Source organism: Amblyomma americanum, chromosome 10 (genome assembly GCF_052857255.1).
Source record: "Amblyomma americanum isolate KBUSLIRL-KWMA chromosome 10, ASM5285725v1, whole genome shotgun sequence".
Classification (NCBI taxonomy): domain Eukaryota; kingdom Metazoa; phylum Arthropoda; class Arachnida; order Ixodida; family Ixodidae; genus Amblyomma; species Amblyomma americanum.
Window position 1 is genome coordinate 15,638,233 of NC_135506.1, and position 22,272 is coordinate 15,660,504.

A 22,272-nucleotide genomic window follows, 5' to 3' on the forward strand; every position below is an offset into this window, starting at 1 on the left:
CGCGACGCGTGGCCCGTTGGACAATTTAAGGAAAGGACCCTTACGGCGCGGTTCAGGTGTCCACCGAGATGCGCCATTTTTCGCTCACGGCCAAAGACGCCGACGACACCGGCTTTTCTGCGACACAAGCTCCTTAACGCTGTCGCGTTAATATGCGTGTCGCCATACTACTTCCTGAAATGTGTATGAATCTGCCGCTAGGACAGCCAAATAGCAGCACGAAATCTGAGCCGGTTTGCAGCAGTCCAGAGGGGATATTTCCACGTCCGCATGTACACGATGGAGAGGTCTATATTTGGCACCCTCCTCAAAGGAGGAGTTGAGTTAAAACTTGCACTCTTTGTTAAAACTGTAACAAGGAACAGCCACGAGGGTTCCTGTTTCTCGTGGCATATGTTAAGCGCCAGCTTTCGGTTCCACTTTTATGCAGCGCAGTACATAGTGGCATTATAAGATCCCATGTAGTGCGAACAAACACTGATGGCGTATTCTGCTCACCTTTCGCGATTCGCAGTGGTTCCTTCGTTGAACTTAGATGGGCAGCGTGGCAGGGGCGGTAGATTTAATGCGGGGCCTTTATTATTGAGGCAGACTTCCTTCCGCGAAAAAGCCTGTGTGTGCATGCGCGCGCTTGTGTATATGGCTTCCATTGACCAGAAGCACCGTACAATAGTACCTTCCGGTTTTCCACCGGTATTAATTGCCCACCTCCACACCCCTCCAATCACCACCACAGACTTCCACCCTTCACAAGGCCTCCACCCACCGGAAGCTCACAGAGCAGACTGCGATCACTGTAAAAGCCAAAATGAAAAATCGCAATGGGCTGCGTTGTCTCCAATACCACAAGCGATTTGTCACATCACATCGTATCATCGCCCGACAAGTTTTATTGGCGCATAAAGAAAATAAAAATGGAAGTCGTCATATTTAAAATCTAATGGATAAATGAGAGACACGTACGTAGCGCCATAAAGGCTGACAACAGCTGTAAGAATCAAACGAAAGGCTGGGAAGAGCCCCCAGCAGATGCAATTGTGCTTGCACCAACAACTGCCACGCTGCGTGCTAGTGTGGCAACTTGCCGGCTGCCACACTCACGGCACAAGCGCGTCGGACATGTGCCAACCTAACATCCGACGCTAATGGTCGCGGCATAACGGTGGGCTGAAAAGCTTCATCGTCAGTCCGTCCTTTTCTGCTACAGCTCACAACATGACTGTGGCCGACCAGTGACGTCCCCACCCCCAGCTGTGTGGTACGCTACCACAGGTCGCACCAGTCGTTCGTTCGATTTCGCGGGGCGGGGCAGTCGAAGACCTCCGCGAACTCTGCCGAACGGCGCGCCATGCCGTTGCAGCGGTGGTGTGCGTCCCTTGCGTGGCCACGGTGGTAGTCGGCGCAATGCAGAAGGCACCGGCTTACGAAGAAGAGCCTACCGCGGCTCAGGCGTTCCTGCTTGGGCATCAGGCGCCTCCTTTCGCCGACGGCTGCCTTGCGAAATGCCCTGTAGAGGGCGTGAGCGCCGACAGAAGTGCTCGCCGTCCAGGGGGCGCCAGCGGAGTTAGACGTTACATTAGTGCACGAGAACCTGCAACCACAATGAAACTGTTCTTTACTTTGAATGCAGCGCCCAGCTGCTGCTAGGTAAATGTAACCACGAGCATGGTGCGAGGTACTAAATACAACTGGCATAAGGATAGCAAGGTATGTATTCTGTAGAGTATTCAAGTTCGCGTTGCTGGATGGACAACAGCGGGTACATACGTGTGTCGATATCTTGAGTGCATCACTCAGTTCAATCGAGTCATTGAGACGTAACAGGCCTGCTCTTTTATACACTGGAATCCGTACACGGCAGATTATAACTATCCACATAACACCTTCACAGCTCTATAAAAAAAAAACGAAAGTAGCTGCATTCGGCAACTGACGCCCTCTGTGGCAACACACCGGCAAAACAAGAACTGAAAACACCAGCTTAATAATAATAATAATAATAATAATAATAATAATAATAATAATAATAATAATAATAATAATAATAATAATAATAATAATAATAGTTTTGGGGGGGAAGGAAATGGCGCAGTATCTGTCTCATATATCTGCGGACACCTAAACCGCGCTGTAAGGGAAGGGATAAAGGAGGGAGTGAAAGAAGAAAGAGGTGCCGTTAGTGGAGGACTCCGGGATAATTTCGACCACCTGCCGATCTTTAACGTGCACTGACATCGGACAGCACACGGCCGCCTTAGCGTTTCGCCTCCATCGAAACGCAGCCGCCGCGGTCGGGTTCGAACCCAGGAACTCCCGATCAGTAGTCGAGCGCCCTAACCGCTGAGCCACCGCGGCGGGGTCAGCAGCTTCGACAAGTCTGCTTTTCAAGGGAGTAGTAATTCGGGTGTAATCGACACTACCCTCAGGCGAGTAGTCACTCCTAAGAGTGAAATAATACTCCACTTCGGGGAATTTCCCTCAACAGATTGAAAGCCCACCGTTCATTGAATTCTTTCAGTCGACCCGGGCTCCACGCGACCCGGTCGGCACCGTCGTACTCTACGTTCTCCCCATCGAAGGCGCGCATCATTGCCCGAAGCAGCACCGAGCCCAGCAGCCCGTAGTTGAACTCCGGCAGGCCTCGCGGGTCGAACAGTGGCGGAAGCATGGACGCCGCCGGAAGCGCCACCCTGTTGGGTGCCGTGTACGTGGGCTCCGCCGGCGGTTGCTGGAAGGCCAACCGAGAGTCCGTGTCTTGGCTGTGCAGCGACTCCAGGTAGCGGCGCATGCGTTCCTGTCGCGAGCCCAAGTAGTCAGCTGCAAAGACACCAGTCGCGGACGGGTAGCCCCGGTAGAAACTGCATGACAGAAAAGTATGGGCTGCGTTATTAGAATCAATGCTGCGTGAAAACCGGCAACGCAGAAAAACGGCGTTGCAGCGTACCTATAGGACGAACGCTGTCTTCCAAGCCGCGGGCGTAGCATGCAACTATATGTGGTGACCTACCTGATACTGTTGAGTATATTTCACGCCATTCACAGTGTACCCTGCGAAGATTCTTTAAATAATGCAAACGTACAGTCTATAGCAATATCGTCCAGATACACCTGATGCAATATTCCACCATGCGGCCGCCAAATCGATCAGCCGTTGCTTTTTCCTGAGCGTCACAGCGTCTCGATTTGGCTATCGGTGACGAGAACCTATCGATTTGGCTATCGGTGAATACCCGCCGCGGTGGCTCAGTGGTTAGGGCGCTCGACTACTGTTCCGGAGTTCCCGGGTTAGAACCCGACCGCGGCGGCTGCGTTTTTATGGAGGAAAAACGCTAAGGCGCCCGTGTGCTGTGCGATGTCAGTGCACGTTAAAGATCCCCAGGTGGTCGAAATTAGTCCGGAGCCCTCCACTACGGCACCTATTCTTCCTTTCTTTCACTCCCTCCTTTATCCCTTCCCTTACGGCGCGGTTCAGGTGTCCAAAGATATATGAGACAGATACTGCGCCATTTCCTTTCCCCAAAAACCAATTATTACTATTATTATTATTATCGGTGACGTTTGCGAGGAGAGACGCTGTAGCGGAAAAGGCAAAGATATTTCCTCCGACTAATTTCTTATGGCAATAAGGACTTCGTGGACAGCGAAACGCAAAACAAGCACCGAATCAATAAGCGGGCAATATATCTTGTCGGCCGAAGCGAACGATGCATTTACACGTTCATCACGACTACGATCATCACGTTCATCACGATGCATCTACACCACGCGCTTTCAACCAAGGACTACCTTGTTCCTTTTTTCGTTTGGCAATGCCATCTGTCTTTTGCTTGTCCGTACTTACGCCTTTTTTTTTCTGGCCACCTCTTTCTGCAGTTCTGCCTGCATGACCGACACCCATGCGGCGTGTCCGGAAGAACTTCGATCAAGGCCGTTGCATCGTTTATTTATTAAGGACGCCAAACTGCAGCCTGCTATAATATTCCGTCGTAAAGCTTATACCAACCACACTCTGCTATTTTTTTTCCTTCGGGCACGTTCCCACAGTGCAGTTCTGTTTAAAAGCGTTGCAGCGAACTGTTGATATCGAGCACCGCAGCCTTGAACCCTGAATCTCGTTAAGCACCTTCGGTAAAATTCCGATCTGCAGCGCATCAAAGAGCAAGACAAACAGCTGCGGCCCAGTTGAATTTGCCTCCACTATGTAGGACGCAAAAATCACTAAAAAACCAATCTAAGCCTCACGCCGTGCTATTTGCAAACTGTGCTAGTTTTCCAACACGAGTGACGAACCTGTCCAGTCCAGACCAGTGGTCCAGACGCGGCGCGTAGCCCAGCATCCAGCGCATGCGACGGACCTTCTTCTCCATGCTCACCCGGATGGAGTGCGGGACCCAGACCGTGTTGCTGATGCTGGCGATCACTTCGCGCACGACGTTGCCGATCATGGTCTTGACGTGCGCCAGCCTGGACTCCGTGAGGACAGAGAAGAGGTAAGGAGCCCGCACCACGTGACCGTAGTCGGCGTTCGTCAGCGCCAGGCATCGCGACGCGTGGCCAATGGCCGGGCTGCTGACGTTCACCAGCCGTCGGCACGCCTCCCAGGCGATGAACAGTGCGCGTCCGGAGTCGCTGACGCCCTGGCGCGAGCGCATGTGGTTGAAGTACGCTGCGGCTTCCGAGCTAATGTCGAGCTCGAAGTCTGCCATGAAGGCTCCCGAGGAGTGGGCCTCCAGCGACGTCTTCCAGCTCTCCTCGACGGAGTCGTCATCGTCCGTGCCGTCGCCGCTGGTCTGTGGCAAAATATGCATGCGGCGTTAGTGCGCGTAAAAGGGGCGCAGAAAATTGGTTTCTGAGGAAAGGAAATGACGCAGTAATTGTCTCGCATATCTCGGTGCACACCCGAACCGCGCAGTAAGGGGAGGGAGGAAGGTGGGAGTGAACAACAGAAGAGAGAAAAAGGTGCCGTAGCGGAAGGCTTTGGAATAAGTTCGACCACCTGGGGATCTTTAAACTGCACCGACATCGCACAGCACACGGACGCATTTGGGTCTCGCCTCCATCGAACCGCTGCCGCCACGGTAGGGATCGAGCCCGGGTACTCTGGATGAGTAGCCGACCGCCCTAACCACTGAGCCACGAGGCAAAGGTCGTAATTGCCTCAAATAGTACGATGTGTCTCAATACGTCAAGTTTCCCGCGCTATGAACTTGGGCTTACGGAGGCATTTCAGAAAGTAGCCTGAGAACAAGTTCGTAAATTTTAATGCGAACCTGCCGCAGTGGCTCAGTGGTTAGTTTGCTCGTACTGATCCAGAGTTCCCGGGTTCGAACCCGACCGTGGCGGCTGCGTTTTTATGGAGGCAAAACGCTAAGGCGCCCGTGTGCTGTGCGATGTCAAGGTGGTCGAAATTATTCCGGATCCGTCCACTACGGCACATCTTTCTTCCTTTCTTCTTTCAATCCCTCCTTTATCCCTTCCCTTACGACGCGGTTCAGGTGTGCAACGATATATGAAACAGATACTGCGCCATTTCCTTTCCCCAAAAACCAATTATTATTATTATTATTATTATTATTATTATTATTATTATTATTATTATTATTATTATTATTATTATTATTATTATTATTAAATTTTAATGTGAAAGCATTTCTTGTCTCATGAGTGGCGTGTAAAGGACCAGCCGGCAGAGCGTGTCCGCACGAACTGTCAGTCATCCATTATAGGGGCGAATGATATAATAGTTGAATAAATAATTATGTAGTTAGCATGAACGAATAATTAAGTCACCAAATGATTAAACAATCCAAATTGATTATATAAGTAGGTAAACAATTAATTGGACGGAGTAATTAAGTAGTTGGATTAGTACTTTTACAAAAAACAGCAATTTAATCGAATTGATGCATTATTGATTACATAATTAAATGCACACATAGTTCAGTTGGACGACATTAAATTAGGTCACCAAAACGATAAATTGAGTGAATCGACGAAATCAATTGATTGGTTTAATTAGCAAATTCATATACTAATCGAAAATTTAAGCGAATTGCTGAATTACTTAATTACCGACATGCTTCATTAATTATTTGCATTATTTAGCGTTTTGGTGTGCTTACTAGACGCTCCAGCAACGTGACGCGTGCCTTCGAATGGGGTAGAACCGAAGTTAGAAAACGGCAAAGGCATGAAGAAACGAACACGCAGCAGCATAATCGACAGCAGTAAGAGAAATATGCTTTCGCATCACTGCACATAAGGAGACTTAAATGGCTCGCTGTTATTCTTATAAGCGATGCTTTCTCCGTCAGGCCTCCTCGGCCGTTGTAGAACGGGCGTAGTTCTCAGAAGTTCTCAGAAGCGGACGTAGTTAAAGAATGAAAGAACCAGGGCAGAGGCGAGCAACTTGAAGAGTTCGTGTGAAGCTGAAACCTTTCAGTAGCCAAGACATGGCGCAGTGCCATGGTTACCTACACGAAGCACCTACCTACACAAGCACCAAAACGTGCAAGAGCAGCAGAACGTTCATTACCGCACCTTGACGAGGAGTTTCTTCTCCAAGGTCCAGATGCGGTTCGCCAGGTCCTTGGCACGATGCCCGTCCACGCCGCAGGAGAGGAGGACGCCTTGGGCAAAGTGGCCTTGCTCGTTCCTGGTCTTCATGGCGGCTCGCCTCTTCTTCAAGTCGGCGAACTCGGCGTTGGGGGCCACTCGTATGAAGCGAGTCCCTTCTCCCGGACCGGGAAAGGCGTCCGCCTTGAGCTCGAAGAAGAGCCTCAGGTCGTACCGAAGCTGCAGCTCGATCGTCTTGTCCAAGAAGTCGGGGCCCGCAGAGCCTTCGTCAGCGTCTTTTAGTAGCGGCAAGTCGTTGTGTTTGAAAAAGGCGGCGATCGATTTGACATTCTTCGTGTTCTGTGGGTTCTGAAAAGTACCCGTCACGGAAAATACATTAGCAGTGAGAATAATCACCTTCACAATATTAGCAATGTCTCACATGGCGTGTCTCCCATATTAAGCCCAGTAATGCGCTGGCAAAGAAAATGTGAGGTAAAATTTCTCAACGTCCAGTATATTGCCACTGAGTCCTAGCCCTGCATTGAAGAAATGAGCTTTACCCAGAAAAAAAATTTCATCAGCGACACAAGCAGCAACACCGCGCTAAAGGATTTCTCCTCACCGCACTTAAGGTCAACAAAGTGACCCCTGGATTTTTTCGGGTGTAATGATGCCATCAGCTAGAAAGATCACATGACCGACTGCCATCTGTTACGTTACCCATTTCATTGGACAACATTTGACGCAAAAGTGATGTTGCCTACCAGACTCCCTCAAGACGCTATTGTGGCCGCAGGGCAGTGCGCGCACCCGTGAGCGAACCTTGGTGAGCCTCTGTGCCTTCCTCGAACAGACGGGCTTGATGTCCCGTCTGTTCTCCGCCAGGTAGTTACACGCAGTGACCGAACGCTCCGCGAGTGCTACCTTGGGCGATTGACAACTGGACGCGCCACTCCAGTTATAGTCAACACAGTGCTGTGCGCGTGTGTTTTTATTGCTCCATCATGAAGTAATCACTCTCACAACCTGGACACATTTCTTATTGTGTAAATAGTTTGTGTATACTACCTTTCCCCCTATCCTCCCTTCCTGTCCCCTCACATCATTCATTTCATTTCTCCATTCTGCCTGCTATCCTTTATTTCTGCTGCCCCAGCTCTCAGGCGTTTCAATAGCGATGGCAGATGCCGGGGCTAGCAAAAATCTTTCCTCCCTTTTTATAATTATTTTAATAAAAACCGCTTGCTTACTACTACTAGTCCTTGTGTAAATACATTACACTGATAGGGTCCAGGCTGATATGAGCCAACTGAGTGTCATGACCCATCTATCAACTAAGCCCCCCCCCCCCCCCCCCACAAGCAATTTCTTTTGTAACGCTCTTATCTGCTACATCCCGCCCTTATGCATGAATTAGCCGCCGAGTGCCATGCCGCATCGCATATGAACGCCTCTCGTTTCCTCCAAGCTGATCAACAGCCTGTGCGAGCGCCATTCCTCAGTTATGAAGCAATCGGAGTAGGCACCACACCGTGTCCACGCAGGAGCGGTAGAAGCCAGCCGCCTTCCTCAGCGAGACGTGCTGCGCGAGTAGCTTGGGCGATCGGACTGCCTGCCGGAAGGACTCGGCGACCCCGCGCTGCACCTCCTCGGCAGCGCGCTCCTCCAGTGGCCTCCCCTCGAGCACGCTGCTGGCGCCGTAGCCGGAGCACACGTGGGCCCGCAGGTCGAAGCACGGGTCGGCGCCGTCGTCCACAGAGTCCTCCAGGAGCCGGGACACCAGGCGGCCCTCGGACTCGCGGCGGTGAGGCTTGCTGCCGCTTGTCTTCGGCTTTTTCTTCGTCTTCTTCGTCCGTGCCACCTGCGATAGTACGCGGTAATGTTGAGAGCTTCGCCCAGGATTCGCTGAAAACTCTTTCGGGCATGGCTTTACCGCCGACGCCATGTTCGACACTGATTGGGGGGGAGGCAGCACTCGTAAAGATTGAGAGTTTTGTGTGGAGACACCATCAAGCGGTCGCCACAGCTGAAGGCCACAAGCTAAGCTGGGCCTTAGTAAAAGTGTACAGGTGGAGGGTAAGTAACTGCCGGTGTTTGGTTTGCCACTGCAATATATCATCGCGATTCGTTGCCCCAATTAATAGCACAACGTACGCTTGGCCTTCTGGCGAAAGCTTTCCGAACGTTCGTATTATATGCAAACTCGGGTGAACTTTTACTATACCATTGCGGCAAGGGTGTATTTGAAGTCGTCGATGATCTAGCGCAAAACGTTTAATATATACGGTACTTCCATGGAGGTCAGTTGTATTACCTCGATTGAAGCTCATAACGGGGAAAGCCAGTAGGGCTGCTGCAGAAAAGAAAATTGCCAGGACGGTCATGCAGCCTGACGCGAGAAAGCTGCAATGGCAGTTGGATTTAATGATTACTTTGATTCTTTTGCTATAATGAATGCTGCTGCTATATATGCTGAGGCTTAGAGGTTTTCTGTAGGGTGAAGACGGAAGAAGATTGTTTGGAGTTTCTGGAGGATGACGGTGGGTGAGTGGAGGTTAGTGGGCAAATTGATGTAGATTGGTGGGATTAGTGAGTGGAAAAAATTTTTTCACCCGCCGCAGTGGCTCAATGGTTAGAGCGCTCGGCCACTGGTTAGAGCGCTCGGTTACTGGTTAGGCTCGGATACTGATTAGGCCACTCGGCTACTGATCCGGAGTTCCTGGGTTCGAACCAGACCGCGGCGGTTGCGTTTCGATGGAGGCGAAACGCTAAGGCGCCCGTGTGCTGCGCGATGTCAGTGCACGTTAAAGATCCCCAGGTGGTCGAAATTATTCCAGAGCCCTCCACTACGGCACCTCTTTCTTGCTTTCTTTCACACCCTCCTTTATCTCTTACGGCGCGGTTCAGGTGTCCGCCGATATGTGAGAAGATACTCCGCCATTTCCTTTCCCGAAAACAAATTTTAATTCTTAAATATTCTGAGGGCACTTAAATCCGCTTACGGGGAGGAATGCGAAAGCATGCGTTTTGAGGAATGGTAAGGCTTTTGTGGAAACGACGCAGTGGCTCTCGGATCTCGACATCTCGGTGGACACCTCAACCACGTTGTATTGACAGCCTTAGTGCGACACTTTTCTGCGAAGATCTCCGCTGGCGAGTCATGAGCCTATTCGCCTTAATAGTCAGGAATTTTGATGGCGCGCAGGGGGGGGGGGGGGGGGGGGGGTTCGTTTACGAACACAGCCCCGCATGATGTGGTCGAGGCTGGCTCAGGCTGGCCAGAAATTACAAGCTGAGGAGGGGTTGGGTGGATGAAGTGGCGGAAGGTAGGAGCGGAGCCTACCGTCGTCCACTGGGGGAATGGCGGCGGGCGCCTGGAGGCCATCGTGGCATTGGCGGCTTCCACGGACACGACGCCGGCACCAGCAGCGCGGGCGACCGGTTTCACGGTGTCTCGGTCCGAGAAGTTGGAACCGAAGAAGAGCACCAGCAGTGTGACGACGCCGGCCACGAGCGCGAACAAGGCGCCCTTGGCGAACAGGTCGTCTTCCTGGTACCAGGTGGTCGTGGTAGTCTTCCCACCGGACATGGTCACGCAGCGAGTATAGAAGAGTAGGGCTGACACTGCTGCCTTCGCGACAGCTATAGGTCTCCGTTGTCCAGATGCCCAACGGCAGCTAAGGGAACGGCAGGGAATTCTTCAGATGGTGACTTCACCACGAATGTAACGCCAAATGAAAATGGCGATGGGCTACCCGGTGCGCACGAGATGCGCTGCGCTTTCTCTTCTTTGACAGAACGAGTGCCGCGTCGGCTGCGTTTTTATGGAGGAAAAACGCTAAGGCGCCCGTGTGCTGTGCGATGTCAGTGCACGTTAAAGATCCCCGGGTGGTGGTCATTATTTAGTAGCCCTCCACAACAGCCCATCCATCTTGTTGTTAGCCTATCAAAAGATGGCACATACCCACACTGGGGGATCGGCCAAGAATCTCAGTCCCTCCTTTTTATCACTTGCCTTATGGCGCGGACGCTTCAGGTGTCCGCCCAGATGTGAGACAGATACTGCGCCGTTTATGAAGAAATTTTTTCATATAATGTAAGATTTCACTATAACGATCAAAATACCCGCAGTTCACCCGACGGCAGTCTCGTTTTTTTTTTTCCTATTCATATTTTTGCTACCCTCAAAAGCGTTTCCCATTTTTTTTTGTGGCAGTCCTAACTGTTTGATGCGATTGCTGGAAACACTTTAAAATAAAGATTTTGCTGCATAGAATAATGGACATTTTGCTTCAATATTTCTATAAATGTCCCTTACAATTTTCCAATTTTCAAAATTTTTGCCCGAGAAAGCCGGACTTGATGGGCATTAACCCACGGAGCTCCGAATGATGTGCGGTTTGGTGACCAATGCTGTCACAACGGAAACAGCAGTAGTGCACAATGACTCCACATTCATAGCATGTGAGCAGATTTAAGTGCCCCGATAGATTTTTTTTTGTTTTCGTTTGTTGTTTTACTGCGAAGGCAGTGCTACGGAACCAAGCACCCCGTGATTACGATCGCTATTGAAATGAAGCCTCCAGCCCAAGCTTGTGCCCACCAGTGTCACCAGCTCGCGTCATCTCAGGCGCCAGCATCACCCGAGACTTGCGCGGCGAGCTAGAGGATCGGCTTCCTAGATGACGCCATTTTGTCGTTCTCGCAGTGCTCGCAGCGCCGCGGTGCAGCCTTTCTCAATGCAATGAAACACATCAGCTGCCATTTCTAGACTTCTATGGTCCTGACAACGGCTGTCAGAAACAATTAAAATTCGAAATTGCCCACATTTTTACCCTGAAAGACTGCCATGTTGCGTTGGCGCTTGTAGGAATAAAAAAGAAGGTCGCGGAAAGCGCGAGGCCAGTTAAGCACGGAGCGAGACAACCGTTGTTTAGCTAACAATGTGTCCTTTAATATTGCGTAACTGCTCTACGCGTAGAACAAAACACAGGCCCCCAAAACTGAGCACGCGAAAGCTCTGTACTAAGTAGCCTGTACATTAAAGATGGCTTCACAAGGAAAGGTACTTGGTGTGAAGCTCTTTGCACTCTTGAAATTTTTTAAACATTTTTTTATTTTCTATTTGCAGTACATTACATGGTTACAAGTATATATAAGAAAGTGTGTTGGGACAGGGGAAGAAGATTGAAAGATAAAACATCCCAGCCTCTGCCACTGTGTATAACGGGCACACTGGTAACGTACTTTCACGAGTAAAAAAGATAGCATTACTTATGTGCCATAGGAACGGCAGATAAAAAGAAAAGAAGCAATAAAAGAGAAATGTAGAGTAATAGGATGCAATACACAGCAGCTAAGGACAGAACTGCATTAATTATCTAGGAATCCAAATATGTGCTGCTTTAACATTTTTTTAACCTTATACAATGGCATTAGTGATTTCAGTGGACATAGCAAAGAAGTGATTTGTTTGCCATAATTAGTCTGTGCTATGGTTTGGCACGAAATTGTTTAGCAAAGCATACATGTCTTATATTACAATTATTATATTCTCAGGAACCAAATTTACACAAATATATTAACTGAATACCTGAAATATGTCTAGCCTTTCAAGAGCGGCGATACACAGTGAACAGAACAAAGGCACAGATGAGAAAGATGATTTTATACTAAGATACAACCCAAAAAAAAAAAAACAGCAGTTGCTAACCCTCGGCTACGGTCAGCGGCCTACTGTACTACTTTGCCAGCCAGTCACAAAAGTAAATGAAATCAGCTTTTTAATGTTTGACTTTATTAAACAAGCCAAGTATCAAAATTCTAGAGCTTATAACTTTTTTGTGATTAGTTTCTTGTTATGGTAACAAGAGTAGCCTTAACAATGGACTATTTTTTTTGTCGTGGAGGAATTTCGTGTGGCGGTCCTGAATGTGGGCGGAGTTTCACTGCAGACTGAAGTTGTATCAGACCATAAGCACTTTTTTTACATAGAAATGACAAAAAAAACCTTTGCCAAAGCCAACCTCTGGCAGAAAAGGCATAGCAATTTTAGAAGACTGGTACCACAATAAAAGACGGCCATTCCTTGGCGGTCCTCTGCCACAGTCAATGCCTAATCACATCAGACACCCTGAGGTACGCAGTAATCGCATTCCAGCACTCGCTATTCAAATCGTCAACTTGCATATGTCCGCTAGGGTAGCAGCAGAGGTCCTGACACACCACCCCAGTTATGAAAAGATAGTTACTCCTTATGAAATGCTTTGCAGATTGCACCATTGCTGCAGCTTCTGCCCGAGATTTTCCAGACGCTGCTGCAACACGCTGAACGAAGCAAGGCAGTCCTTGCAGCGATTCAAAAGTCTCTGCTCGCCGTCTGCTGATGCAGGTCTCAAGCACAAACTGCACTGCACAGTTCCAGCTGCTTAGGTTCCGGTCCACGCATTCATCGACAGCTATGGTTGAGCAACTGACAATATCCCTTTCACGAACAATGGAAAAATGAGTTAAAGTACGGTTTTCCTTAAGCCCACTGGCAATGACATCTACACACGATAGATCTACATTAATGCAGTTGAGCAGCAGTTCCTCTAGAGTATCGTTCTTGGACAAAATCTCTGAAAGAGACTCTGCTGCTTTGGTGCTCAAATAGTCGATCCTCAAGGAAAGTTTTGTTACAGTCCTGTTCTTTAACAAAGCTTTGGCCACAAAGATGCAAGCTCCAGAGGAGATACTGTCTTCTTGCAAGCTGAGGCTCACAATGGACTGGTTCTTGCGGATCGCTTCATGCACATGATGATGTCTTGCCTGGGTGAAGTTGGAATCAATGAATTTCACAGAGAGTGACTGCACGGTGCTCGAGACGAGCGCTAAGCACACCTGTGAGAGTGACTCAATCGAGAAACGACTGGAGTCAATATGACATTCTAGTGGACAAAGTGACGGCTGCTGCAGCGCATTTACAAGGCTCGGCATGCTGGTCTCGTCCCAGGGCATCCCCACACGGTGGTAGCAACTGGCTGCTGCCACCTGCTCGGAAAGCCTGGCCCTGCAAGGAGAAGCATTTGTGCACCAATTAGTTTTTTTGTTTTTTTTTCACAAGCAGTGTGCACTTAGTACAGCTCTGGCATTGAACAACAGGAGGGAAGCTCTCTAAATGTTCAGATTAGTTTTATGTGAATTTAGTGAGCAAACCAAGTAATCTTGTCATCAAAAACTATGTGCCTTTTACACTCGTTAAAACACCAGAAACCTTCAACACAAAGTCAGACATGTCTATTCCATAAAAAGCTTAAGGGGACACTGACGTGACAGCATTAATGAGTCCCTTCAGCGGCCTCTTTCAGGGTCCTCTTTGTACATCACTTCGCCTAAGTTCTGCTTATATGTCAATATATATGCAACATTGGTCATTCTTTACAATACATTCACAAATGAGAATGGTCCTCATACTACTACTGTTGCAGTGGAGCAGCGCTTAAGCGATATTCCACTGCCCAGCAGGTGGCTCTTTCAAACACAGCCACCGTTGTGCATTGCATGTGGAGAGGAGGAGGAAACGGTTGAATACTTGATACTTTTCTGTAAAGGGCTTCACCCTTCAGTGGAAAGCAGCAGGGCTGATTTATCCAAGGAACTGGGGTTTAAGGATAGTGAAGGGAAAGGAGATTTTAAGCGGGTAGAAGTAACTGAGCGAAGGTTATCTGATTGGAGGCTAAAATCAAGACAACAGTAAAATTTCTTAAGTCCTGGCTAGGTGGCTTGAGCCACCGCCCGATTTAAAGGGTTCAGGCTTATCCATCCTTCCATCCATGCACTGGTGGAGCTTGCGAGACCCAGGCTGCACTTCCTGAGCAATCTCTCGTGACTAAACATTACTTTAACTGCCACCTGCCATGGTGGGTAGTTTGCTCACAATCTGGTGGGCACGTTGTGATGTACAAGGTCATATGACCTAGGTGGCTGATGGGCAACCTGCTTTCTGCTCACTAGGGCGCTGTCGCTGATGAATTTTCGGCAGAATGGCAGCCCTAACACTATCACGTTAAAACCCTGTGTCCTTCCAGCACATAAGGCTCAAAATGGCAAGTTTTCATTTAGTGTTGCTAGTGAAAGTGAATGCTGGCAATGAATTACCTAAGGGGTTGGCCTGCATGTTAGAGAAGGTCTTGGCTCCTACTAGGCACAAGGGGAGTGGAACAGGGAATAAAACATGTAAAAATTGCCGACTTCGTACTCAGGACTACAAAACGTGACAGTACGTGGCTCGGGATATTACTCCTGCAACACTCCTACCGCACTAAGTAAGACATGGAGTCCTTCGGAGTGCCAGTTCAGAGACCAACTGGAAGACAGTGTCACCAATCATTGTGCTACGTTTCCAGGCCAGCGTTTCCAAAGAAAGGCACCATATTTGGATCTGTCACCTAGATTTTAAAAAGGCAAGTGCTGCAGTGAAATGCAGCATTGAACAAGACCAGTTGTAGAAGTGCTGTCTGAGTGCAAGCAAGCCATAATTTTAGCCAGAAGAACCACTAACATACTGCTACATATCACTTAAACATTTGGTACTTTGAGTGTACCTATTAGACTGGAGTGCACCAAGTTGTCGGGGGGCCCACATCAGATGTTTTCATTTGCAAAGGAGGTTTTAGGGCACCAACAGCAAAAATAAATAAAAAATAGCAACACACCAAAAGCAAATTCTCCAAGTCCTGTGTACTAGGCTAATAGATAATGAAGTGCACAGAATTAGTAACCCACAAGCAATTACTTGTGATAAATGAAAGCTTCCATTCTGAAAAGTAAGACTTTTGATAAGGTGACATAGAGAAAGAGTTAGCGGCTGAGATGTTGAAAAACAGCTTTACAGCCTACAGGGTGCATACGAGCCTTATATGCAATGCTTGTTTGTGAGAACGAAACATCAGGCATGAATGCGGCTCATTTCAACTTTTTCTGCCAGTACTTTCATTGCTGCCAGCATTCTTCTGTTTGCCACAGCTATTAATACAGAAATGAACCTCCATTGTATCCATGGCTTAAAAAAGTGTGAGAATCATTTCAAGTTCAACTTATAAATGAACAAAATTGCGACTTGTGATTAAACTCTGTAATGTTATAGCACACTGTATACATACCGTTCAGAAATGGCTTCTCCATCGGGGTCAAGCATCACCATGCGTAATGTGCGATTAATGTAAAGTACACGGCACAATGCTGATGCCACAACAAAGTTGACTTTGCAATGAGAGAGATCAAAACGTTCCAAGGAGGTGTTAAGGGCGAGCCCAGCTGAAATATCTTCAACCGCTAACTCGCTGAGGGTGCAGTGAGAAATCACCAAGCTCCGAAGACCAGAATTCGTTGCCAATGCCGCCCCTAAAGCTGCACCATGTTCCCTTCCAAACGTTTTTTGGCTGTGTTCGTAGCCACTCAAAACTAGGTGCTTTAAGGTGCCGTTGAACTTCAATGCATCCAGCAGTTCTATGACGTCCAAGCTTAGACTCTCATAATGTAGCTCCAACAGCGACGCATTAGTTTTGACACACCTGCTGAGGGCACCCAAAAGTCCTCGCCTGCGTTCGCCCCCAAACTGATCACGAAGATGGAGCTTCTGAATATTCTTGGATGACAGTAGCAATCGACCCAAATCGTCAACACCGGTTGTCGTCAAGTTGACATCAAATGAAAGCTCAGTGAGATGAGTGCAATTTGAGATAGCTCTGATCAGCCTGTCGGAGATTCCGGCGGATACAATCTGACGTGCGGCGGAAACCACAAGTTTCTGCAGCCCCTCTGAATTCGCTGCGAGGAGTTGCTCGAGTTTCGATACGTAATTGCAGGTGATGATGGCGCGTTCAATGATCAAGCCTTTGAGTGCGCTGACGCGACCCAGGCCGCACAAGAGAATGTTCCAGTCGGTATCGACGATTCCGGAAATCTCGAGGTACTGCACGTTGCATTCTGGCTGTTGTGGCCACCAATCAGCTCCGAGCAGGGGCCTTACTGGGGCTTTCTGATGAGGCAAATTCTCCTGACGAAGGCTTATCCTTCTGATGCACTTGTGTTGCCGAGGGAGATAGGCCAGCAAGAAAGCTGCGCTGTGGACCGCTGCTTTGTCCCTGGGTATACCGTCATCGGCAAGGAAGACAGCGCGCAAAGACTCTAGGCACAAGTTCCCAGGCTCCTCCTCCCTCAAGTTGAGACGGCAGTATCGCAAAGCACTGTTCCAGCTTGTCAACACATCACACAGCCAGCAGTCGTTTGACGAAGAGGCCGTGCAAGCTCTTCTGAAGCCTGGCATATCCGCGTACAGCGGAGTCGGGTGCGGCGCCATCCTATGGTAGTAGGTAGTGGGGTACGCCATGACTGACTACGTTCACAGCCAGTTCACCCGGAATCACCACGCATTACCTTACGACCCGCTCTTCTGCACACGTTTGGTTTGACACGTTCTGCACTCTTGAAGGCGGCGAACCAAGTCGGTCATGGAAGTTCATCCAGCTTTGTTCGCGTCTTGCAAGAAGTCATGCGGCTTCGGTGAACGAAACAAATTTAGAAAAAGGTTGAGGCAAACTTTGTTTAACTGATTAGTTGACGTGTGCTGCGTTGACATGCAACAGGTAGTCCGCGGTTCCGGTTGTTCCGCTGGATTCCGACGTTCTGTCGGCGCGCTTTGAAAAAAAAAACCAAAAAACAACAAAGTACCAGTGTTGCCAATTCAAAAATAAACCCTCGGCAGGAACTCTTAAAACCCGCTAAAAACAGCGGCATGTAATTTTTGTGCCAAAAAGTTCATTTTTGTACACTTTATTCAATCTGTAAACAAATATAACTAAAAAATTTAAAAAGAACAGAAAGCACTCGTTCTTTTCCGACTAAAGGTCGTCGACTACAGTATTTTTTATCGACTAGAGAGTGCGTACTTCACGTTAAAGTTCAAAAAGTGCTTTTTAAGAAGTTTAAAAAATGTAAAGTACTGAGTAGACACTGCTAAGTCCTGACTGACTGCAGGCACAATCACAGATAGATGTCTGCTTCATCTGCAAGCGACTGTCCACTCGTACCGCTGGTACCAGGTCCAGGTGGGCTTCCAGCGCTGCTGCCAGCGTATGCCTCCATAGTGCCGGTCTTTTGAACTACATTTGGTGGCAGTTCGTAGTTTGAGCAGCATTTACCTCCGGAGTCCGGCTCAAATAGTCAAGATGGCATTCGTCATCTCTGTTGACAACCTGTTCCTCTACATTTGATAATGTTCAACTGACTGAACAAGCGTTCAATCTCTGCGTTGGACCATGGCAGCACCAGCATGGATAGAGCAAACTCGGCCAATTCGGAGAGGGATTTTTGTCCGAAGCATCCCTGTACTTGTTGACTTCGTCCCAGAATGCAACTGTGCTCGCACGGTTGTTCCAGCCATCGCCTCCTCTGGGAAGATTCCTGCCATGTGCGCCAAAAACCTGCTGCCCTTACCTTTCCCCTTTTTCTCCTTTCCACTTGATGTAGTAGCTAGCGATCCTTGTGGCGGCCGCTTGCAACATATGCGTGCATGCGCACATCACCGCGCGGTCGTGGCGCGCCCGCGCTGTAGCAGACGACGTCTCTGCGCTAGACGGCGCCTTCCGCGCGTTTTCGACTGTATAATAAGCAAACGGAAACATAAGCACGCAAAACTGAAAGTAAAAAGTCGCAAATATATGCAAGTGGCCAGAACACAACGAGTTCGCTCAAATACAATTGAACAGACGGGTCGCGCCGCACTTGTCAAGCAGCTAGAGAAGCGCCGCCGATGTCCGCTACTGGCTGCTACCGCCGCGGCACCTCACCACCCTGACCAGCCTCCCGCATTGTCGCAGATAGGAAAGTAGCTAACAACCGTCCGCAACTTAGGGCACGGCGGCTACAATAGGTGAGCGAGCGACGCCGCAGGCATCTTTCTAGAGGAGGCAATGTTCCAGCTGACGAGAGTGAGCTTCTCCCATTGCAGTTTAATGGCAGCGATTTTTTCTCGTGGCAGATCTAGGAATTCCATAAGGGGCACCAATGAGTCTTTAACTACGCGAAGTGCGTTCCCAGTTGAGAGCAGGGAAACTTGTCTGAGTATTCGGACGTTGTCAGGTTATCTTTGCTGGAGCTGTTTCGGGAGATGAGACAGAAATCCGACGCACCGCTGTCTAAATACGTGTTCGACATCTCTCGAAAAACCAGCCTTTCTCAGCTCTTGCAGCTTTTTTTCAGTCTCGTAGCCGAGGTCCGACGTCATATTGACATAGCCGTCGATGCTTAACTGAGTGGGTCTACTCGGCACGTAGGCGCGACCGCGTTTCAACTGACAGCCACCTGGTTTGGCAAGACTGCACTATCTTAAGCGGATCGTGTCCGTCGTTGAGTCTTCGATAGAGTTCGCGGTAAGACAGCTGTCTTGGTGGTGACCGAGAAAACTAGTTGTAAATTTCGCTGACCAAATATTCGATATTTCTCGGAAGTGCTTCCGCCACGGCACTCGAAACCGCCAAGTGCAGCGAATGGCAAACACATCTGACCAACAAGAGATTAGGAACATCCATCCTAAGCTTCTGATACACCCCGTTGTTGACACCTACCGTCACACTGGCGTTGTCTGTCCCTATTCCCATCATTCTGCGCAAGTCAATTCCAAAATGAGCCAGGCACCTTTTCACTGCATCAACGATTGACTGAGCTTTCGAGTCGTCGAGTTTGACTGAAGTCAGAAAGGTCGAAATTACTTTGCCCATCTTTTCGCTGTAGTACACAATGACGACGCCCAATAGCTTGGTCACAGAAATATCCGTTGACTCATCAAGAATCGGGCTGTATCTCCCAGATCCCAAGTCGGACAGCAAATCCTCAGTGAAGTGAGGAAGACGTTCTTGATCAAAGCACTGCACTTTGATCGGTGTAGCTGGAGATGCTTAGCTGCCTCGCTGTCGCGAAACTGGCTGCGACACAACTCACCAAGGTGATCTGATGCAAAAACTGCGGAGTGCGCGCATACGAACAACGCAAGGCACCCTTCGGCAGCGCGTGACTTGTCACACTTTCGATTTACAACTTCTAGAGTCGTCTGCCTTCCGGAAGAAAACGGCGCTGCAGCCGAGAGGTGCTTCTTCGTTGTGGTGTGCGCGACCAAATCCACATGCTTGGCAGAAAGCTCCGTCTTGTAGTAGCGGCGTCGCGCTCGCCTGGCATCGTTTCAAACTTCCAGTAACCAGTTTATAAGCTTAGGGTCCTGCAGCCACTCTTTCCTGAACTTTTGTACATACTTCACAGGTCCCATTTCGCCCGGCAGATTCGAGAACTTTGTTCAAAAGTGCCGCAGAAATCGATACAATACTAGGCATCTCAGCGACGTAATGCGCTCACAGCGACATGGTGACGTTTTCTCGCAGAAGAGAGTAGAATTTTTAAGAAACGTTTAATATTCAGAAATGAAAGACATAGAATTTCCAACACCCACAAAAAAAGAGCCAACAGGGCTTAAAAACTGCCAAAAATTCCTCCTCCCGCAATACAGGAATTTCGATACACTTTTGATTGACAGCTTTAGTGTGACACTTTTCTGCGAACATCTCCGCTGGCGAGTCATGAGCCTATTCGCCTTAATATTCAGGAATTTTGTTGGTGTTGGGGAGGGGGGGGGGGTTCGTTTACGAACACAGCCCCGCATGATGTGGTCAAGGCTGGCTCAGGCTGGACAGAAATTACAAGCTGAGGAGGGGTTGGGTGGACGAAGTGGCGGAAGGTAGGAGCGGAGCCTACCGTCGTCCTCTGGCGGAATGGCGGCGGGCGCCTGGAGGCCATCGTGGCGTTGGCGGCTTCCGCGGACACGACGGCGGCACCAGCAGCGCGGGCGACCGGTTTCACGGTGTCCCGGTCCGAGAAGTTGGAGCCGAAGAAGAGCACCAGCAGTGTGACGACGCCGGCCACGAGTGCGAACAAGGCGCCCTTGGCGAACAGGTCATCCTCCTGGTACCAGGTGGTCGTGGTAGTCTTCCGACCGGACATGGTCACGCAGCGAGTATAGAAGAGTAGGGCTGACACTGCTGCTTTCGCGACAGCTATAGGTCTCCGTTGTCCAGATGCCCAACGGCAGCTAAGGGAACGGCAGGGAATTCTTCCGATGGTGACTTCGCCACGAATGTAACGCCAAATGAAAATGGCGATGAGCTACCCGGTGCGCACAAGATGCGCTGCGCTTTCTCTTCTTTGACAGAAAGAGTGCCGCGTCGGCTGCGTTTTTATAGAGGAAAAACGCTAAGGCGCCCGTGTGCTGTGCGATGTCAGTGCACGTTAAAGATCCCCAGGTGGTGGTCATTATTCAGTAGCCCTCCACAACAGCCCATCCATCTTGTTGTTGTTAGCCTATCAAAAGATGGCACATACCCACACTGGGGGATCGGCCAAGAATCTCAGTCCCTCCTTTTTATCACTTGTCTTATGGCGCGGACGCTTCAGGTGTCCGCCCAGATGTGAGACAGGTACTGCGCTGTTTATGAAGAAATTTTTTCATATAATGTAAGATTTCACTATAACGATCAAAATACCCGCAGTTCACCCGACGGCAGTCTCGTTTTTTTTCCTATTCATATTTTTGCTACCCTCAAAAGCGTTTCCCATTTTTTTTTTGTGGCAGTCCTAACTGTTTGATGCGATTGCTGGAAACACTTTAAAAGAAAGATTTTGCTACATAGAATAATGGACATTTTGCTTCAATATTTCTATAAATGTCCCTTACAATTTTAGAAATTTTCAAAATTTTTGCCCGAGAAAGCCGGACTTGATGGGCTTAACCCACGGAGCTCCGAATGATGTGCGGTTTGGTGACCAATGCTGGCACAACGGAAACAGCAGTAGTGCACAATGATTCCACATTCATAGCATGTGAGCAGATTTAAGTGCCCCGATAGATATTTTTTCTTGTTTTCGTTTGTTGTTTTACTGCGAAGGCAGTGCTACGGAACCAAGCACCCCGTGATTACGATCGCTATTGAAATGAAGCCTCCAGCCCAAGCTTGTGCCCACCATTCTACCCTCCACTGTCACCAGCTCGCGTCATTGAGGGCGCCAGCATCACCCGAGACTTGCGCGGCGAGCTAGAGGATCGGCTTCCTAGATGCCGCCATTTTGTCGTTCTCGCAGTGCTCGCAGCGCCGCGGTGCAGCCTTTCTCAATGCAATGAAACACATCAGCTGCCATTTCTAGACTTCTATGGTCCTGACAACGGCTGTCAGAAACAATTAAAATTCGAAATTGCCCACATTTTTACCCTGAAAGACTGCCATGTTGCGTTGGCGCTTGTAGGAATAAAAAAGAAGGTCGCGGAAAGCGCGAGGCCAGTTAAGCACGGGGCGAGACAACCGTTGTTTAGCTAACAATGTGTCCTTTAATATTGTGTAACTGCTCTACGTGTAGAACGGAACACAGGCCCCCAAAACTGAACACGCGAAAGCTCTGTACTAAGTAGCCTGTACATTAAAGATGGCTTCACAAGGAAAGGTACTTGGTGTGAAGCTCTTTGCACTCTTGAAATTTTTTAAACATTTTTTTATTTTCTATTTGCAGTACATTACATGGTTACAGGTATATATAAGAAAGTGTGTTGGGACAGGGGAAGAAGATTGAAAGATAAAACATCCCAGCCTCTGCCACTGTGTATAACGGGCACACTGGTAACGTACTTTCACGAGT

General features: G+C 49.0%; 2 protein-coding genes across 3 annotated transcripts; both read right to left on the reverse strand.

Annotated features, from left to right (window-relative positions):
* Positions 1-882: 882 nt before the first annotated feature.
* Positions 883-10,326, reverse strand: LOC144106373 (endothelin-converting enzyme-like 1). Its single transcript, XM_077639152.1, has 6 exons — positions 9,902-10,326; positions 8,090-8,419; positions 6,541-6,924; positions 4,291-4,790; positions 2,499-2,858; positions 883-1,591 (listed from the first exon to the last, which is right to left on the reverse strand). The coding sequence occupies exons 1-6, from the start codon at positions 10,145-10,147 to the stop codon at positions 1,264-1,266; spliced, it is 2,148 nt and encodes a 715-aa protein (XP_077495278.1). The 5' UTR covers positions 10,148-10,326; the 3' UTR covers positions 883-1,263.
* Positions 10,327-11,689: 1,363 nt separating this feature from the next.
* Positions 11,690-20,738, reverse strand: LOC144106193 (uncharacterized). Of its 2 annotated transcripts, none has more exons than XM_077638930.1 (2): positions 15,702-17,258; positions 11,690-13,609 (listed from the first exon to the last, which is right to left on the reverse strand). In XM_077638930.1, exons 1-2 carry the CDS (start codon positions 16,928-16,930, stop codon positions 12,667-12,669), a joined length of 2,172 nt encoding a protein of 723 aa, XP_077495056.1. In that variant the 5' UTR covers positions 16,931-17,258; the 3' UTR covers positions 11,690-12,666. The 2 variants fall into 2 exon arrangements, with proteins under 2 accessions (XP_077495056.1, XP_077495057.1); XM_077638931.1 differs by lacking the exon at positions 15,702-17,258 and adding an exon at positions 20,344-20,738 and having other exon boundaries at positions 13,182-13,609.
* Positions 20,739-22,272: the final 1,534 nt, after the last annotated feature.

Coding starts and splice junctions, on each gene's coding strand:
- LOC144106373 (XM_077639152.1), bottom strand. CDS start 10,147: ATGTCCGGTGGGAAGACTACCACGACCACCTGGTACCAGGAAGACGAC. Junction 6,925..8,089: donor ACCGCTCCTGCGTGGACACG/GTGTGGTGCCTA, acceptor GGTACTTTTCAG/AACCCACAGAACACGAAGAA. Junction 4,791..6,540: donor AGAAGAAACTCCTCGTCAAG/GTGCGGTAATGA, acceptor ATTTTGCCACAG/ACCAGCGGCGACGGCACGGA.
- LOC144106193 (XM_077638930.1), bottom strand. CDS start 16,930: ATGGCGTACCCCACTACCTACTACCATAGGATGGCGCCGCACCCGACT. Junction 13,610..15,701: donor GGAGAAGCCATTTCTGAACG/GTATGTATACAG, acceptor TTCTCCTTGCAG/GGCCAGGCTTTCCGAGCAGG.